Below are 20459 nucleotides of genomic sequence, written 5' to 3'. Positions count from 1 at the left end.
AAAAGATTTAAGTTCCGTAACATTTGTAGATGGTTTTGCTTTTTGTATGGTTAACCTTCTTTAGGTGTTGGGGTCCATATGACCCAAAATGAACTTTCAAACTGGATAATTTTTTAAATGTTCCACCCAGAATATTGAATTTCTTGACTTTTCCTCTTTCATGGAGAGCAACGATTTTCAATAGAGTTTTCGGACATTCCTGAAGGGCTGTGCAAAAAAAAGTTATGAATAAGGTGTTAACGAGTCATTTTGACCCCGATTTAGAACTCAGTTTTAAAACACAATTTCAGCCAAATCGAAATCGGGGTCAATATGACCCGCTAACACTTTATTCGTTACAAAAAGTTAACACCTAAAGAAGGTTTAAATTTTGTTTTGGCATGGTGAAAGACCTTTCCCACTGTCAGAAATAGTCCAGTTTAGCAACAAAGATTTTACGTTTTTCAAAACTAACTTCAATGTTTGCTTCTAAAAGCCTTTGCCTACAAATAATTTGATCCATAACTTGTTGAAAAATAGATGAACTTGAAGTAGCTCCCTGCGGGAGTTTATTAAAAGGGTAAGAGAGTTAATTAGCATAAATTTCTTAGAACTAGTAGACAAGGAAAGCTGGGTATAAGCACCCTCCAAGTCTAAAGTACAAAACACTTTGCATCCAGAAAGATTTACAACCAAGTCTTGGGTCAAAGGTAAAGGATAAGTGTTGAGTATCAACAACTTATTTATTGACACATTGCAGTCAATCACCAGGTTAATGTCCTTATTTTTCTTAATTACTGCTACCACTGAAGAAGTCGGAGCGAGTAAAGGCGCTTTAACCTAAGCTTATTAGCCAGGGCAAAGTGTAAATACCTCTGTCCCATCTCAAAGGACCAAAAGAATGACATTAACCTTCTTAGCTAAGTCACTCCCAACGATTTTTTATATTCCCTTTAAACTGAAACGGTCGGTACGGTTGTCCTCGTTTCTTCCTCCTTTAAAATTCAAAACAATTCGTTAATTAAATTATTCACTAAATGAATAATTTAATTACCGTCTAATTTTGAAACATCTTCAAACCCAACTCTGCACAGAAGGCCTGGCCGTTTTAATATTTGCGACACATGAAAATATGCTTCAAATATTAATATTGACAAGAAAAAACACTATAGACTAACTGCAGCGTTTTCCAGGATGCTTTTCAATACTGGCTGTGTAAGGGTCAGAATAGAAAATAGAATAGAATAGAATAACCGCTACCACTGGAGAAGTCCATTCGCTGTATTTGATGGGTGTAATGACCTTTTCTTTTTTTAATTTATCATGATAGTCATTTTTTCCCTCAATCTATACGGTATGTCATATGCCTTCCTAAATATAGAGGCATTAGTTTTAAAAATAAGTTCAGCTTCAAAACCTTTTATAGATAAGCTTGTAGTTAGTATTCCAGCTCCAGTGATACAACCGATTCTAATTAGAATTGGTTGTATTATTGGCGCCGGAATACTACATAGTTAAGCTCAGCCGGAATGTTGGCTGCTTCTAATTCGCATTACGGCTTCAGTGACACATTCTAGTTAGAATCGGTTGTATCACTGGAGCCGGAATATGGATTAAAACCAACCAGAATTCCGGCTCATTTCCGATTGACTTTTACTGGGTGTACGCAAAGTCCGTATACCGATTACTGGAAGTTTAATGGTCGAAAGTAGCGCCGGCTAGCGGCTAGTTGTTGCTTGCTAATGTCATTTAAAAATGGCAGGTATATTTTTACTCATACAATAAACAATAATACAAAAGTACAATTTTTTTTGGATGTGTCAAAATCCACCTTGAGGAGAAATGCCGGAGAAACTATTGTAGGCTTAGCGCAGCTCACAGCAGTCATGAAAGAGATGACAAAACTCCTTTTGTTCACGAGCACTAGATGTGTTTGGTGAATATTGGTTTGGAACTCAACCCTCAACGTGAACGTTGATAATTGTCTTTTAAGCACAAAGCTCCGATCTACATGTGGAACGTGCCATTTGAGTCAACCGCTACTGATTCTAGTTCTAAGTTAGACGAGATGTGATGACTATATCAACGTGCTCCGTATATCAACCTCGGAAAACAACACAATTTACTTCAGCTAGTTAATATCACTATGGAAGCCACGCATAAAATGCTACCACTTCATTATTTTTGTTTTACTGTATACTGTTCTGCTCAAATTGTACAGTAATGTTTCCATTTCGAGTGGGTACAGTCCAGCGTACCAAGTATTCCAGAATAAGCCTACTATTCTGCGATTTAAAATCGCCTTTGAACATTTTTAAAACGCAGATATATTTACCCAACTATACTAGGGTAGACGTGCCCCTATTCATCTCATTAGTCACAATGTCACACTATTTCGCTGATAACTCGGCTTACACTGATTGATTGATACGCTTAAATAGATATTAACATCTTTGCTTCGTTCTTAAGAAGCAGATCAGTAAAAAAATATGGCTTGGAAAATGTTAAATACTCGCACTAGAGCGAAGCGAAAAGTCGAGTACAATGCACCCTTATTCATCCCATCATTTGAGCTAATGCGTTGAATAGAGATAGCAGACACTGCTCTAACTAATGTGTTCAAATGGGTGGGATGAATAGAGGTGGTAAGATGAATTAGGGCACAGTAACCCTATCTGCAATATTACCACAGATGACGGACATTTGGGCTACAAAATGTATGTAAAAATCTATCTAAACATCTATTATATGAGGTATGACACGATTCTTACATAGATTTAACGCGCAAATTTGCTCCCATCCGAATATATCTAACTGTAGCGTCCGAAGGACGTATGTCAGAATTTAGTAAAACCCAGCGGTGGCATTCCGCATCTCGATTCGAGTGACTCGATTCGAAACGTTTTGAAGTCGTTTCTACTAAATTGCGGCATTACGTATCGCATTCGATCAAGCGTTCGAATTTGTTAGATTGCGGTACTAGATTTCGACTGCCTGTTCGAGCGCAAACTGTCAATTAAGAGTATACACTGAGAAAAATTATTTTTTATTCTGCTACGAATAAGTTTCATAAAACCGACTTTGATAAAATATAGGAATTGTTTTAATTTATTTAGTTTTTAGTTACTTGTTATTGAAATATATATGGATAAGTTTCGCAAATATAACAATTTTTCTAGTACACAATAGGGGTGAGCATTTTGAAATGAAATCGATTTTGTCAAACATCGATCCAAAAAGATTAGATGTAATATGGACATATGATTTTTTTTCTTTTATGTGCGAAAAATAAATTTACCCTTTCCACAAATATTTATGCTATATAAAACAAATGATAAAAGAACGAATCATTCCGTTTCATTCACGAAAAATAGTTTAGACATTGATGATAAGTTTTATGCACTGTACGGGCCAATCAACGTCAGATTTACAAATAAAATTTTAGTTCATTCCATTTTTTTTCTTGCATTATTTAGCTAAAAATAATTGATAGGTATTTTTGTTATGGCTGAATATAATATTTACTTCAAGGTATGACCTTTCAACTTTTGAAGTTGGAAAAATTGAACATTTTTCAATCGCTGATAGCTCGATGCATGGAAAAATATTAAATATAAAAAGTTGCATTTTCGCATGAACTTGCTGGAAAGATGGAGAATTTTTTTTAAAGTTGGATCAATTTAACTTATTTTTTCTTCAAATAATGAAAATCATGATAAAAATATTGTGTAAAAATTTTGCAGTGGATCTCAAAATGTTTTGCGAGTTATTACAATTATAACATTAAAAAGGGCAATTTTACATTAAACGCCATGTTATGGACCAGCTTTAATTGAAATATCTCGTAAAGTAATAAGGTTTTCAATATAATTATAAATGTTTTCATAGAATAAAAAACTTCTCCAAGCTTGTTTTTTCAATATGTTTCCAACATTTGCAGAACTCATAACCTAAATAACAAAAAAAATTATGTCATATTTTTATTGGTGAGCTCATTCGACAACGCACTTTTTATTATTAATAAATTTTTCCGTACAACGAAGAGTTTCGGAGTTATCAGTGGTTGAAAAATAGTCAAATTCATAAAATTCAAAAACTCATAACTTGAAAAAAATCTTATGAATTCAGCCAAAACAAAAAATAGATGTCAATTATTTTGTGCTAAGAATGCAAGAAATTTGTTTGAAAGGAATTAAAATTGTGGTTGTAAATTTGACGTGGAATAACCCGTACATTAAATATGTAAAACTAATCAACTTTTCGTTCATCAAGATGCCATTTTTTCAGTTCGTGAATTAGACGAAAGAACTATTTACAATACACAAAAATGCTTTGTTGCAGAAAACGAGTAATGATTTTGTTTATCGTATGATAATTTCAATTCCAGCTAAGAATTTTTTTCAGTGTAAGCAAAATTGCACTTTGTTTTGTTTTTTTTTTATTTTCCAATGAGCGTCAAATTCACAGAACAAACAATAGTGATAGTGGTAAATAAATTGACCCAAACATGTTCATAATTTGTTCACGTCACTCACCCTCACCACCTCTTTTCAATGCTTGGGCATTATTTTAGTTTGATATAACTGTATTCTTGAACATCTTACCGCAAAATTTTAATATATCTCGCTGTTTAAATTGAAGCACCGAAACATCGAAATGCCTAACTGATAGTGTCTATTATTCGGACGTCAGTCGCATGATGGAATGTAGTATCAGCAGAATGAGTTATTCACAATTATTCTTAGATTAAATAAAATATTTAATATCTAAATAATTGTTTAAAACAACACAACTTCGAAACCGCTTTTATTAAATCTTTTGGAAAATAATCATAGCGAGCAAACTGCCCTTTTCAATAAAAATGGCTAATTTTGCATTAAAATTTTGGTTTTCAGGGTTTTTTCAGGAAACTGATAGTTTTCAAAAGCAATTGGAAACAACAGCAATTGATGACACAAAAATTTAAAAAAAAAATAGTTCGTTAAAATAGCCATTTTTAGTTGAAATAGTCAATACAAAAATTCGTTTTCATTTTGCGGGGTTTTCCGTGTAAATCAAAATGAAGTGTTTCTGGAAATTGTGAAGTGTTTCTGCATAATTTTAATCGGTTGATGCATTCAAATTGGTTAGTAATTCAATTTGATTCAAAGTTCTTTCCTATATAAGATAATATTCTGTATGTTCATGCATTTAATACAAATGACCTAATTCTTTTGGTGTATAAAACGTACATTATGGCATTGAATTCAAGGCTATATTGTGATATTGAAAACAATTGAGATATAGTCGGGAACAAATGCATCAATTAGAATATAAAATTATTTAAATCACCACTTTGAAATCAAGAATAATTGTGATTCTATACATTTATCAAATATCGAATATGCAACTCAAGGTATCTTTACTTTGCTTCATCGATTTGTTTTAACACTTTTTATTATTACTTGATGAAGGATAATTTATTATAAATGTTTAGTATTACTTTTTCCAGAAAAATATGTTCCTGATGGTGAAAATAGATATAGCATAAAGTAGCTCAAAGTACGTGGGAGCTTTTTACCTTTTGGTAATTTTATATCCTCTAATTACTCTGATTGTTAACCAATTTAAAGAATGAAATTAAATAAATACACAAATCATAATCTCGAACGACACTCGACAGCAATAAAACTATCCGTTCGACTCGAGTCGCTTTCGAGTTCGATTGTTTTGGTTCCATAATGCCAACATTTCTCGATAATCTAGTACTTCTTCGAGAGAACCCGAACGAAAATTTACTTTCGAGCTCGGTTTGAAATACATAATGCGAAACAAGGTCGAGTCGATAGAATTTTCATTGAATCGTGATGCGTAATGCCACCCAGCTTTCTCTGGCTTTTCAATATAGTATTCTCTCCTCTTCAAAGGCTTCTAAATACATAAAAAACGAAAGTGTCTTCGAAACCGATCGTTCGTTGGTTCCACAAAACAATCGTTGAATGGCCGAAAAACTTCTTCCACCGCAAGTCTGTTTTTAATATCTAGTGCCGTTGGGATTTAGAACCGACTTGGTTCTAGCTTAGCAACGACGTGTTACCGAGCTTCGCACACTTTCTTATTTAGAATTAAAAAAATTCTTTCACCCGGAGGATAAACAAGTAAATTCATAAGCCGGAAGTACGACCTATGCAATTTACGGTTTCCTTATCGGGAGCTGAACCTAATTTGGAAAGAGAATAGAAAATAAATGGGTTAGTCGATAAAGGATACTTCTCTGTTGGTACTTGTAGACTTCAAAGGACTTCTTTTTTTTTCTTTTCCTTCGCAACCGGACAAACTTGCACTCACTCGCGTAACAGCTCACACAACACTTTGAATGAATGACTCATAAACGACTGATACTTCTAGTATTGATAAACGACTGATTTATTTTCAAATTCTTAAAACTATACATACAAATTCCTAATCTAACTATTCACCCACCTACTTAGTCCTAGCTATCAGCATTATTTTTTGGTATACGACCTTCGTGGCGGTACTTGCGCCTCGCCGGGATCGCCTACGTACTCAATGCTGTATTATTTTGGCAACCGTCTGAGAGTTTTATTACTATCGTCCCTTCTAGACGATAATTGCTTTCTTCGCCTTTCCTCATGGTCCTTGCCAAGTAACTTACTATCATAAATTTCACCAGTTACCTGGAGTCTCGTCCCTGGTGGAAGCTTAGACCACCGTATGAATGGTGCAATTAATGCAGCTTGGGACACGAGTGTCGATGAGTAAATACGGCTATCATGAGGCCTTTTGTTATTGTTGGGTGATTCGCCCACTCTCAATATAGTGCTCCCTTGAGCAATTTACTGGTTGATACATGAAGACTTTCAGCCAACTTGAAACGTATGCATATATGTACCGTGAAGCGATCCTGAGCTCGACATCTAGGATGAGATCCTCTTCATTGCACTCCTGATTCGGAGGCGTCGTAGTTATGTGTTTCAGACAATAACTGCGGGGCAAACATTAGTTCATAGAATTCGTTGTCCGTCCCGAACCCATCAAATTTCTCCGAATCGTTATTAGGTACATAGAAAATTTTAGCATATTTGAACAAAAAATGTCTTATTGAATTCAATTATACAATGTTTACTGCTTCAAACGGCAAAATTAATGGTAGGAACATTTTTTTGCATTGAAACAATAATTAGCTTTTAATCTCAATAAACATTTCCAGATTGAATAATTTTGCAATCATTTGAATAAAATATTTTTTGGAAAAGTGAACGATATTTGTTACTGAAACGATTTTATTGAATTGAATAAATAAATGTATTTTCTCTCTAGCAATATTTTTTTCACTGAATTAAATCCATATAATTAAAAAAATAATTATTTTATTGCATGATTGCAAAAAATGTAACGTAACTATAATAACAATTACCGGTGTGAAAACTGATTATTATTTTGGCAACCTATTTTCCAACGACCGGTGCGAAAACGGGTGTCTAAATATATTATTGTCGTTTAGCGTAATCAAATCACACGCATTTGCTTACGCACCGGTGCTGATAGTCTAGAGAAGCACTTTTGTTACTTTGTACACGGACTGAAAATGGGTCTCCAATTCAGTTATTTTTTTTATTTCTGTGAATGTACGCTAAATTAGCGTAACACCATTAAGGGTATAATTTAGTGCTGTACTAAATTATGCACGTTATTTGGGTACATGACAAATTTATAAGCTTTTAACCAAAATGCGTTTGTAAAAGAGAGATTGTAACTACTAGAGGGAGCAAAGCGCTACTGTCTCCACGTATTCACGGACTAAAACATGGGGTCTCGCTCTAGCATATTGTATCCCATTACTTTGACATGTGTGTACCCGGGGCAATATGTGTCAAACTAATGGGCCTAGCATATGTAAGAGCGAGATGATAAATTTTCAGTGTTAACAGCGGCATGCGACCTCTAGTAGTTATAATCTCTTTTTCTGTAAGATGGAAGAATTAACCGAAAATATGTAAACAATGCAGCATCCAAATTTAATTTTTCAGTGATTATGTAGACAAAATGGTAAAAGTTTTACATAAAGCAAAAGTAAGAAAAATGCAATTGTAAAATTGAGTAATATATAAACAGGTGTAGGCTTTTTAATTATTATTAATGACAAAATATTGATAATAAAATGTGCAAAAGATAATTCTTATACAGAAATATTTTTTTTAAATTTATTTTATTGAAATTTTTGGCCCCAAGCGGCAAAAACTCTCACGCCGCCACATGAATTTATTGAAATCGTATAATTAATAAACCCAATTCAATATATACAAAAAAATCGTTGATTCATTCCCATCACAACAGTAGCACAAATTTCATCTCAACTTTTTAACTAATAACTTAATTAATTCACAGGAACTGTGGCGAGGGACACTCGCTTGGCCGGCGTGGCGAATAATGCTGCTGTTCATCGGTTTCATCGTCTGTCCACCGGTGTGGATCATCTTCACACTGCCACTGGGCCACAACTACTACAAGGTGCCCATCATCAAGTTTATGTCCTACCTGACCTCACATATCTACCTGATGATCCATCTGATGATCGTGGGTATTACGCCCATCTATCCGGTGGTTCGCGCCAGTCTGCTACCCTATTGGTACGAATGGGGTCTGCTGATCTGGCTGAGCGGCTTGCTGTTGTTCGAGCTAACCAATCCGAGCGACAAGTCCGGCCTGGGAAGCATCAAGGTGCTGGTGCTGCTGTTCGGTATTATCGGCGTCGGAGCGCACGTGTCCGGGATGCTGTACGTGCAGAAAATGTACTGGCCAACGCTGCTGTACTGCCGAAATCAACTGTTTGCGCTTTCGTTTCTGTTGGCCTGCGTGCAGATTTTGGATTTTCTGTCCTTTCACCACCTGTTCGGACCATGGGCCATCATCATTGGTGATCTGCTCAAGGATCTGGCTCGGTTTTTGGCTGTGCTGGCGATCTTCGTGTTTGGCTTCTCGATGCACATCGTAGCGCTGAATCAGTCCTTCAAGAATCTCGATCCGGACGAGGTTCGGCGACTTCCCCAAGTCAACCGGAACAAACAAGCGTTCAGCGACGGTAAGTCCTTGGGCTGCTGGTTGATTCGTGATCGATGGGTAGTAAGCAGTACCGAGCGTACCGATATCCGAAGTGTTTATGATGCCGATGTTGACTGTGGTTACCGAGTACGGGAGACGCGATTAATAAGAAGATTGATTACAATTTTATTTCCAAATTTGCATGAACTAGAGTTACCGTAACAGGTAGTATTTTACTAGCAGTAAGTCGTTTGAGTACATAACATTTAATCATTTTAGTCTATTTTTCATTCATCACTTGATACTAGATCTTGTAAAGGTAAACTTTGGTAGAGTCAAAATATCCGATCGGATTATTTTGGATCCAGTATCATTAAACATACATCTTGCCTAAGGACGGTGAAAATTCACAGTCTCAATCATGAAGACAAGTACAGTGAATTTTCATTGATCCTACAGCTATACATTTTCAGCTTTCATCGAAACATGTTTTGTTATTTCACACTAAACTTACTTCTCACCACTTTCCTATCGCAGAAGATGATATATATTCAGATGAAGACGGAGATTACTATAGTGATGAGGTTGAACGCATAAAGCGGGCCGCAGGTGGCGCTGCGAGCACAGACTATCGCCGCAAGCATAAAACTGACAGTAAGTGTTTGAGTTTACGAACTTTAGTGAAAATGCAAAGGGACCTCAAAATTTGCAACCTGCAAAAAAAAACAATAAAATACTACAAAGCGAATGTGGAATGTCACTGCACGGATTTCGATGGCCGGCATGAACACCTTTTTGTGAGTCGTGTTTCCAAGTCATTGTCGGTGTTGATACATGCACGGCCTACTGTTCAGTTATGTTTTCGGAATGTTTCAATTCACGACCTGTGACTGCATCCGTGCAAACTTCGGTTTCTTTTGTAGGTGTGTTTATTTTCGTGCTAAGTAATGGCGGTGTGTCAAAATTGTACTCATCAAATTGTAAAATACGTTGGCGAATGTAATCCAATCTTTGTCTGATTCTGATTGAAAGCTTTTTTTCAATTTCCTATTCTTCGCAATCAAACTTATTATTTGTAGCGTAGTGCACAGTTTGATGTTAGGTGTCACCTATTAGTCGAACGCAGCGAGGGCTGAGAATGCAGAACACAGAAATGTTTGACCTAAGGAAACGCATGTGGGATATCACTATTTGGCTGACGGAATGGCAGAAACGGATAGAATCCTGAAGGAGCTGGTGTTGGCTGAAACTTTGCTTTGGCACCTTTTGCACGAGCTGTTTATTTTTTAAGTTTAATTTTTAGTTGCCATGTAGTAACTGTTAATAACTTACACATAAAACCAGGGCACCTACAGAGATTTCATCTATCATTCTAACTCCATCTCAGATGCACTAATTGGAAAAATGTATGTGAATGAAGTGAGTCGAGAAATGAAAAACACAAAGTACCAGATCATAAATGTTAAAATAGTTGAAACAAAAGATATAATAGTTATAAGATTATGAACTTAGAGGGGAAGGGCATAGCTTAGTTTGTAAATCGATTGCATTGTACGCAGCTCACCTGAGTTCGAATCCCAACCCCGCACATAGGGTTAGAGATTTTTTTCTTAAGAGATTTTTTTTAACCCGAAGAGACGAATGACCTTAAGGTTAAAACCTCTATAATCGAAATAAAAAAAATGAACTTGAAATCTACGTTAGAACAAAGTGATTGATTGCTTAAGCTGTTATGTTCCACATGATTCACTTCATAAAAATCAATTACACGGATAAATATAAAAATTGTATCTTTCCGTCTCACAAGATCCATGAAAGAGGCGTCCCAATTCACATGAAATTGTACGTAAGAACATGAAAATATGCACTATGCTATATTTCTCCTTAGTGGAGAACAATTTTGGTAAAAACCAATTTTTCTCCATTAAGGACAAAATTGATTAAAACTATCTTCGCGCGTAAAGAGCACAAAACCTGTAACTATATTAGTTATTGAATCTGCGTTTCGACTTCGTCTCATCAGAATCCGTCACTAACATAGTGACATGACTAAGCTAGCGCCGGATTGACGCTAGCTTCAAAACACGGAGACACAATTTGTGTTTCTGAGCAAACCCCTTGTCAAGCGTGTTGTGCCGCAAGATTGAGGGTGCCTCCTTCAGGAAGGAGAAGGGATATTGAAATGGGGTGGGTTAAAAGTCCATTATTGAAACGTCAGTTAAAGTACACGGTTAAATAAAACAACCTGCAGAATAAGTTCTTTTAACTTACTTTTGAGTTGTGCGTCGCTTTCGCACTTATTAGTGTTGTCAAAAACAAAACGAGAGATTCGACTCAGTCGAGGTCTTCCGTGGAGGAAGGTACTTTTGAGTTGTTTGGGGTATACTCAAAATTAAGCAAATTCAACTTAAATTTGAGTATAAAAAACCTATCAATGAGTTGTAATTTTTGCCGTGGTTGAATGGAAACTACCTTCAACACGGTTTACCTAATTTTAAATTCCCCCACGATACCACGAGATTGAGTCAAAGGAACTCAATTTTAGGTAGTTTTTCGTTTCCGTGTAGTAAAAATTATATCTATATAGGGCCGATTTCTTCACCCTCGCTAAACTTTCCCAGTACGATTAAACCTAGTTTAAGCATTATGCGAGGGTGAAGAAATCAGCCCTTTATGTTATTCTTGATATGATAGCTTCTGGATGATCCGAATATGATGAAACCAATCACCAGGAATCAGGAATCAGTAGCGACTGGCTCAAATGGCACGTTCCCCATGTTAATCAAAGCTTTGTGCCTTGCATGATTTGCTTTTTCATCATTTCCCTGATGGGAAAGATTCGGGAAGTGATAAGGTTATGGGTAAGGAAAATAAACATAGGCGGCTCCAGCCGGATGGTAAAGAGGGGAGGGGCACGCCTTCTTGAAAAAAATGCATCTGAGGCACGATTTGGAAAATGATATTTTGAAGCTTGGAAACGCATTCCTCGACATACGTGTAGTGTGGCGAAGAATTTCTCAAACCAAACACAGATTTTTTTTAATATGTTCTTTAAGGAAGCCACTAAGGATGGAAATCTTTTTGGTTGAATAGGAGGGGCCTCCCCCTGGAGCCACCAGTGCAAATAACGACACCGAACAATTAAAACCGAGTATTCTGCACCCCTGGAAGGGTGCTGAACGATCTGCAAGTGCTACATACCGGGAATAAAAGTTTCAATCCTCGAAGGGATTTTTCAATTTTTATTAAAACATTTGCAATTTTTATTATTTATTATTTTATTATTATTATTTTTCGAGGGGATATTGAGATAACAGAACGACAACACCCACCCAGAGATGTTGTCATTCAAATACGGCTTAAAGTAAAGCTCTTTACCACACTTTGTTAGGAACAATAGCATATCCTAGAGTTTCAGCTGTCTGTACATATGTTCATTTTTGCATGGAGAACCAAAAATCCGGATACGCAATTGCATTACTGCAGTGCAGTTATCTATCAAATGATATGAAGTTCCGTAATCGGATTCACAAAGATCACACGAATAATACTCAGTACGTGGAATAGTAGCCATGTAATAATTGAGTTTGCAATTCCCTGTCAAATCTTTGACTAGACTTGCAATTGTGCTTGGAATAGTGGCGTAGCCAGGGGGTTTTGAGGATAACCCCTCCAAGCCATAATTTATTGGACGGAAAAAAATTATTTGCTGCTAATTTAATTAAATATGATACAAAATATTTTTGGAAGAATATCGTCTGACCATTACATTGAGAATTTATTATTTTAAGCATCATTAAACTGTTGGAAAATTGTGGGAAGGGGATCTTGTAACTTATCTTATTCACCCAGGTTTTTTTTAAGCGGGGGATACGTGCAGAGACGGATAAACCGCGTTGAATGGAAAATCCACGTCAAAAAACCGCGTTAATTCGAAAATCCGCGTAAAAAAACCCTCAGTAAAAGACTTTAAATAGTTTTTTTTTGTACGGATTTCGCAAAAATATTCTAAGTCAGTTTGAATGCAAAAGACTTAGACTTTTTCCTGAAAAAAAATTCGAAGTCCTTTTAAATGCAAAGAACAATTTTGGCAGTTTTTTTTTTGGCGTGGATTTCACAAGTCCATTTTAATGCAAAAGAAGTTTTTCGGAAAGATGGAAGAGACGGGTGTGGAAGGCTCCTTGTTGCCCGCTCCTTAACAATATGCGTATTTTCGGAATGGACTTGACGAGTAGGTGCCAGAAATTTATGTTTGACGCCATTTTGAAATCCAATATGGCGACATCCGGTTTAGCGAAATTCGCTATATTACCCATGATCGCAAATCAGTCCGATAAAGATAGGAAATCCCATAGAAAACGGGATAAATATGCGATCATGGGCAGTAAACCCAATCAATATGGGTAGTTTTGGAAGTTGAAGTTGTAGTACAAAAAGTTTAAATTAAACAGTTGAATTTAGTTGAATTTTAGCAATATGTCTAATTCGAATCAATTAAAACCCCCAACTCATACCACATACTTCTCTTTCTTCTCCTCACTTCCAATCATACCGCACTCTTCTAGATGAAAACATAAACATATTTTGATGAATTTCGTGCTTAATCGTATTCAGAGTTGGCAGCACCCTCTCAAATTTTTATGAAACTTTCTGTACATGAAGACTTTGTCACAAAAAGCCATTTTGCATACTTTGTTTTTCCAAAAATGATCTTGACTGTCTTTTGAAAAGGGTTAAACTTTTTTGCCATTTTTTTTAAATGGATATAGTTTAAAAATGACAAATCCTACAAAAAAATATTGTAGGAGTGATTTTCACAAAATTAGTCAAATTTTTGAAAACAAATATTTGAAAATTTCTTCATCGACTCCTACACTAAAAGAAAAAAAAATTAAAGTCGATTTACAAAAAAAAAAACATTTTTGATTTGGATGAAATTTTGTTCCAAGATAGATAATTATGTTCCCTACCTACCGTCAAAAATTCAAGTTGGGCACTTTCAAGGAAAAAAGTCATTTGAAAAAAAAAGCATTTACTTGTCTAAACTGATATTTTTCAGTGTATTTATTATGTTTTTATTCCATAGACCAAAGACCAGCACCCAGAATCCCGAGGAGACAACCCAGACCTCAGATTTCATAGCCCAGAGTTCACAGTCCAGAGTCCCGAGGAGAGAGACCAGAATCCAGAGTCGCGAATCCTTATCCCAAAATACTGAGGCGAGTTTAGAGTCCAGAATCCAGAGATCAGTGTCGAGAATACAGAGTTCCCAAGACAGAGCTCAGATTGCAGAATCCATAGTTCCGAGTGCAGAGTTCAGAGTCCAGAGCGCAGAGTTTAGAGCCCAGAGTTCAGAGTTCAGGTGTCAGAGCCCAGAGTACAAAACCTAGAGTCCAGAGACTAGAAACCAGAGTCTAGAGTTCTTAGCCCAAAATACTGTGCCCAGAGTTCTCAGCACATAATCCAGAGCCCAGAGCCCAAGGTCCAGAACCCCTAACCCAGAATAGTGAGACTAGAGTTTAGAGTTCAGAATCCAGAGTTCAGATTTGATAATCCAGAGTATAGATTTCATAGCCCAGCGACCAGAACCCAGAGTCCCGAGAAGAGAGCGCAGAGTCCAGAATCCAGAGTGCAAAGTGCATAGTCCAGAGTTAAGAGTCCAGTGTCCACAGTTCAGAGTCCAAAGTCCAGTATCAAGACCCAGAGCCCAGTCTACAGTCCACCGTCCAAAGTCCATAACACAGAAACTCGAGGCGAGGGTCCAGAATACAGAACCCAGCGTGAAGAGTGCAGCATCCAGAGTTCATAGTCCAGAATCTGGAGCTCAGAGTCCAGAGACGAGAATCGTGAGACCAGCGTCCTCAACCCAAAATACTGAGCCCGTTATCCCGAGTTCAGAACCCAGACCCCATGGTTCAGAGTCCAGAGTGCCTAGTATAGAAATTCGAGGCCAGCGCCAAGAGTCCATCTTCCAGCGATGCTAGTCCAGAATTAAGAGTTCAGTGCCCATCACGAGAGCAGATTCCAAAGTTCAGAGCCCAGACTTCAGAGTCTAGAGTTTAGAGTTCGGATTCCAGAGTCCGGATCCCAGAGACCATAGTTCAGAGTATATAGCACAGAATATCGAGGCCAGAACACCTGACGGCCTGGTTGAATGGTAGGCGTGACCGCCACTCATTCCAGTTGAGGTCGTTGAGATTTTTCTGAGGTGAAAAAATCTGTGATCACGGTTTTCTTTCGAAGGGAAGTAAAGCCGTTAGTCCCCGGTCTTTGAGTTTGGTGGATCGATATCTAGTCCAGATAGTGAAGTCACCTCTCTGGCGTCGGTAAAGAAGAAGTAGATCCACCTTCTATACTCTTACTAACAAAAATATCCTCCTCCTGTGATTCTTGTGGAGTGCGCAGTAGTATGTACGGCCTCTAGCAAAAGCAAGTATCGGACTAACCATTCCTTCCATTTCCTTCCGCGATCTACGTTCGGGCCCGGCCGGCGCCAGTATTAATCAATAAACACTTTAGGATTACCAGGAGTTGCACAATGAAAGATGTTTCGCTACTCCCAAGCATAATTATCTACTTATTCTCTGTTCAACTTCAGCTAGTCCAGATTGACAACGGAGTAGCTGCCAGGGGTGGTCGCACAAGCTCCAGAGTCCACAGTCTAGAATCTAGACTGACTGGGTATTTTCGGAATGGTCTTGACGAGTAGGTCCAGAAATTTATGTCTGAGGCCATGCTCAAATCCAAGATGGCGACTTCCGGACGTAAATTATTACATAATGATAATTTTACTAGAACTGCTCTTCACAACTGTTATTACTAGACTGCTTTAAGTCCTTAGTTTTATAGTACTGTTATTTGGTAAAATGAGTATTGATGCAGGTAAGGTTCGGGTAACCAGAGTAATATGCCAAACGAGTACGAAATTCGTTACTGATACGTTTTGCATGTATCAGGCAACTAGCAGTTAAAAAAATTGTAATCCGAGATTATTGTGATTTTCATTGGTTTAGTTTTCGATAAAAATACACTGAAAAAAATTCAGTTTGTACAAAGCAGACTTATTCAAATAACTTATTTTTCCTTCACTTCCCAACTTGAATTTTTGACGGTAGGTAGGGAACATAATTACCTATATTGGAACAAAATTTCATCCAAATCAAAGTTTTTTTTTTTGCAAATCAATTTTAATTTCTTAAAATCGATTTTTTTTCAGTGTAGGAGTCGATGATGAATTTTTTCAATATTTGTATTTTCAAAAATTTGACTAATTTTGTTAAAATCGACATTTTTTGTAGGATTTGTCATTTTTAGACTACAGCCATTTGAAAAAAAATTGGCAAAACAAATTTGACCCTTTTCGAAAGACAGTCTAGATCATTATTGGAAAAACAAAGTATGCAAAGTGGCTTTTTGTGACAAAGCTCTCATGTACAGAAAGTTCCAAAAAAATCTGCGAGGGTGCTGCCAACATTTGTTCGAGTTGGCGCGAAATTCGTCTTTTGCATTTCGTTGGTTTTTGATTAGATCTTATATTCGAGGAAGTGTTAGATGATCGCTCAGATTTTTCATGTGGGAATTTTAGTAGACCGGAAGTCGCCATCTAGAATTTCAAGATGACGTCAAACATCGACCTTTGTCTCCTACTCGTCAAGACTATTCCGAAAATACCCATATTGATTGAGTTGTAGAGAAATTCTTTAAGCCGGAAGTCGCCACTTTGGATTTCAAAATCAATTTCTGGCATCTACTCGTCATGACTATTCCGAAAATACTAAAAAAAACTGCGTAAAAAAACCTGAGTGTAGTTGTCAAATTACAGCAATATAACATGAAATAATTGGCCTTAATTATCATGATTTATTTTTTGGAGAGATGTTCCAAAATATAGATCAGAAAGAAATTTTTGAATGGGAAGCTAAGTTTGAATAGGATGATTGTCTATAAAAACGAATTGGTACGCTGCTTTTATGTGCATCTTGCATAACGTGAAGTTAATAAATTTTTTGTTGTACAAATAAAAAGATTACATGTAGCTAGGGGTTATTTTGCACTCTTCTAGAACTCGATAGAATTTCATTATGAAATAGTTTAACTCTAGCGAATTTTATTCACTTTTACTGAAATATTAAGAAATTCATGCCCATACCCGGGCATTTCCAACTAAGAAACAGAATTCATTCGTCATATTTTCTATAAAGAGGAAATAATAATTATTTAATGATTATTTTTCGAGCTGTAAATCACTTTTATCGGGCCCGTGAAATTTTTGTAAGCGGGTTGTAAGAAAAATTGGTAAACGACGTATGCAAAATATCGATAACACTGTTCAACACACAATCGGGAAGCAGAACGAAAAAAATCGTAAAAGTTCAAGGGTCCCATGAACCTGGTGAAGAAATTTTTGAAAAAAATTGAAACGGGGCTTCACAGTTTCAAACCAAAGTTTGTATGGAGAATTAGGGGTGTTCAAGAGGGAAGATATCAATGAAAGTGGTTATCTTAAATTTTTGCATAAAGTCTTACATAAAATGCTTATTACATTGAAAAAGGAATCTATGCAATTTTTTAGCTCAATCGGACATTTTTTATTTGTTCTGCTCCCAAGCCCAGTTCGTTGGGAAGTTTCGATTTAAGATGCCCATTTTCACCTACAAGACCATGAAGTCCCGTTCCAATTTTTTCGAAGATTTCTTCACGGTGATTTAGTTCGAACCTTAAACCCCTGCCATCTTTTTATTTGTTCTGCTCCCAAGCCCAGTTCGCTAGTAAATTTTTTTGAATTCATAAGGCATTACAATAAAATTTCGATTTCGTTTTTTTAAAAAAATTCTAATTCCTTGGAACTAAAAATAATTGTAAATTTCTTTTTAGCGGTTTTCGTTTGTTTTGACACTAGATGCTGATGTTTCATGCTATTTTTAGACATATCTCGACAAAAAAAAAATCGATTTTCTCCATTTCATGTACTCCATTGGATTTTTTTGAATATTAAGAAATCAATATTCAAACGCCGCACCCCTTTAATGATGTCCGATTGAGCTACAAAATTGCATTGATTTCTTTTTCGATGTAATAAGCATTTTATGTAAGACTTTATGCAAAAATTTAAGATGACCATTTTTATTGATCTCTTCCCTCTTGAACATACCTAGCTCTCCATACAAAACTGCGTTTTTAAACTGTGAAGTCCCGTTCTAATTATTTTCATAAATTTATTTAGTTTCCTGGGACCCCAAACTTTTGCCATTTTTTTTTCGTTCCGTTCCCAATTTTTTTTATTTAGTTACGCAGTGTAATATGTCTTTATAAATGTTTTTTACAATTTTAACCCATTATATCCCAGGGGTTTCAAAAAGAAAGCCAAGTGCAGTGATATCTTCAATTCCATAAAAAATGTATCAAAGATTATGGGAAAAATAAAATCGCCGCTTAAAATGGTTTTGAGAATGAAAATATCTCGTGCAAAAAAATTCGCACGATTAAATAAAACTGTGGGAACGTTTTGTCAAATAATGGAATTATTAGAACGAATTCCAATAATAAAATCTAATTAAATGTATTGCTTACTTTTCAGCCACTATTTGCCCCATCTATACACGGTTCAAAAATGTAAATAAAAATTACAAAAAATGGCAGCAGTCTTGTTTTACAATGAAACATGGGGTGTAAAGATCCCATTAGTGCAAAAATAAAGCAGTTAGATGCCAAAATTCGTTAAACGATGGATAGTTCTGCGTATGATATTTCATACGCTTGGATATAATGGGTTAACGACATTCAATTAGCTAGAGATTACTGGGTAGAGAAAGTTATAAAAATTTGGAGCCATAGTACTCAAGTGAGAGCAAGGATGTAAAGTATACAGATCGGAAAACTAGAAGTGGCAGGGTCATTAGAACAGGCTTAATACCTCACGGGCTTAACTTTTGTCTTCTGCTGATGGGGGTCGAGCTTAGGCAGCATAAATACGAATCACTAAAATCCACCAGCATGCTTCCTGGTGAAAACAAACTTGTCGCTCTTTACCGTGAGACCCGACAAAAGAAATAATAATTTATAAATGTTGAAGCTAGAAAAAAACTTAGGAAAGTGCGTCTGACAGAATATATTGAAAAACCAAATTGTGATGTGTAGTCCCGCACGACGGTAATGGTTAAAATGATTTCGCTAGTTAATGTACGAATTTTGAAAGTTTGATTATTTTTGTCGAACTTAGTTTTAATAATACTAATCAGATGATTAAGACAGCAACCTTATGTAGTAATATTTCGTATATTCTCGACTCATTTCGCTTCCACCCACCGCTTATTTTGCAGTAGCATTGTTTAATGGGAAACTTTTCGCTGGCTTTGAATGGATGTTTAGCCATTAATAAAACACCACCCAGCCCCGCATCAACACAAACAACAGCTACAACAACAACAACAACAACAAACACCATCGAATTGGACAAACAGATTAGTATCAGTATTTAGCGGACCACGCCGTAGGTATCACCCTAGCTAATAAGGTACCTGTTTTCGTTTTCCTTCAACCCGTCTTTTCCGTTCGATCCGGGCACAGTTCCGATGACTCCAATAATTGCGTTCGAGCGGCTGTTCTTTGCCGTGTTCGGCCAAACCTCGCCGGACGACATCAACTCGCAGCGGACAACGCGTCCTGAGTGGACGGAGAATCTGTTCAAGATAGTGTTTGGCATTTATATGTTAGTCTCCGTAGTAGTGCTAATTAATCTTCTTATCGCGATGATGTCGGATACCTATCAACGCATCCAGGTTAGTTGCCTCCCGGTGCTAAATCGATATTTTCTTTTCTTTTCTCTTCTTTTCTCACCTTTCCCCTTCCGTGTCGACCTACGTTGGCATATTTGGGACAACGGCCATCTTGGCCACGAAACCCCCAAATGTGGTCACCGAACTCGACCGGTGGTGAACGACGACGACGACGATTTGCCTTCGAAATCGCCCCGCCTGCTGTTTGCTGCTGAATGCCGATTTGCTGTCGCTGCTGGCCACCAGTGCGCATGAACCCGATCACGTCCTTTGAACTGCTCTTTTTCGCTGTATTTGGTCAAACCACCACCGATCAAACACAAATTGATAAAATGACACAGAATACACCGCGCACGCAACCGTATTGGACTGAATACTTGTTCAAAATTGTCTTTGGCATTTACATGTTGGTATCAGTTGTTGTACTTATCAATCTGCTCATTGCTATGATGTCTGACACATACCAGAGAATTCAGGTATCCGTTGTGTTTAGAAAAATTATTTCAACCAAAAAATATGTAGATACCTAACAAACCCTCTAACTACCAAGCGCTCTTTCAAACCCGTATGTTTCTGGACATCCCAAGTTTGTAGTTTATTCTGGTAAGGGCGCACACCCATCTTTCGGGCTTCTACATCCTGTCTTTGCCCTCTGTTTTTCTA

At 36.7% G+C, this 20459-nt stretch overlaps 1 protein-coding gene across 7 annotated transcripts in view; it reads left to right on the top strand.

The window, feature by feature from the left end:
- The window catches only part of LOC131681539 (serine/threonine-protein phosphatase 6 regulatory ankyrin repeat subunit A), a 243902-nt gene that overhangs the window by 198219 nt on the left and 25224 nt on the right, over positions 1–20459 (top strand). For 6 of the 7 annotated variants that reach the window (XM_058962366.1, XM_058962365.1, XM_058962367.1 and 3 more), the window contains 3 exons: positions 8368–9061; positions 9559–9675; positions 19588–19799. In XM_058962366.1, coding sequence (XP_058818349.1) covers positions 8368–9061; positions 9559–9675; positions 19588–19799 — 1023 coding nt within the window. Of the gene's footprint in view, positions 1–8367; positions 9062–9558; positions 9676–19587; positions 19800–20042; positions 20273–20459 lie in introns of all 7 variants that reach the window. The other variant, XM_058962363.1, reaches the window with a different exon arrangement.

Source organism: Topomyia yanbarensis, chromosome 2 (genome assembly GCF_030247195.1).
Source record: "Topomyia yanbarensis strain Yona2022 chromosome 2, ASM3024719v1, whole genome shotgun sequence".
Classification (NCBI taxonomy): domain Eukaryota; kingdom Metazoa; phylum Arthropoda; class Insecta; order Diptera; family Culicidae; genus Topomyia; species Topomyia yanbarensis.
This window is presented reverse-complemented; position numbering and strand designations above follow the sequence as displayed.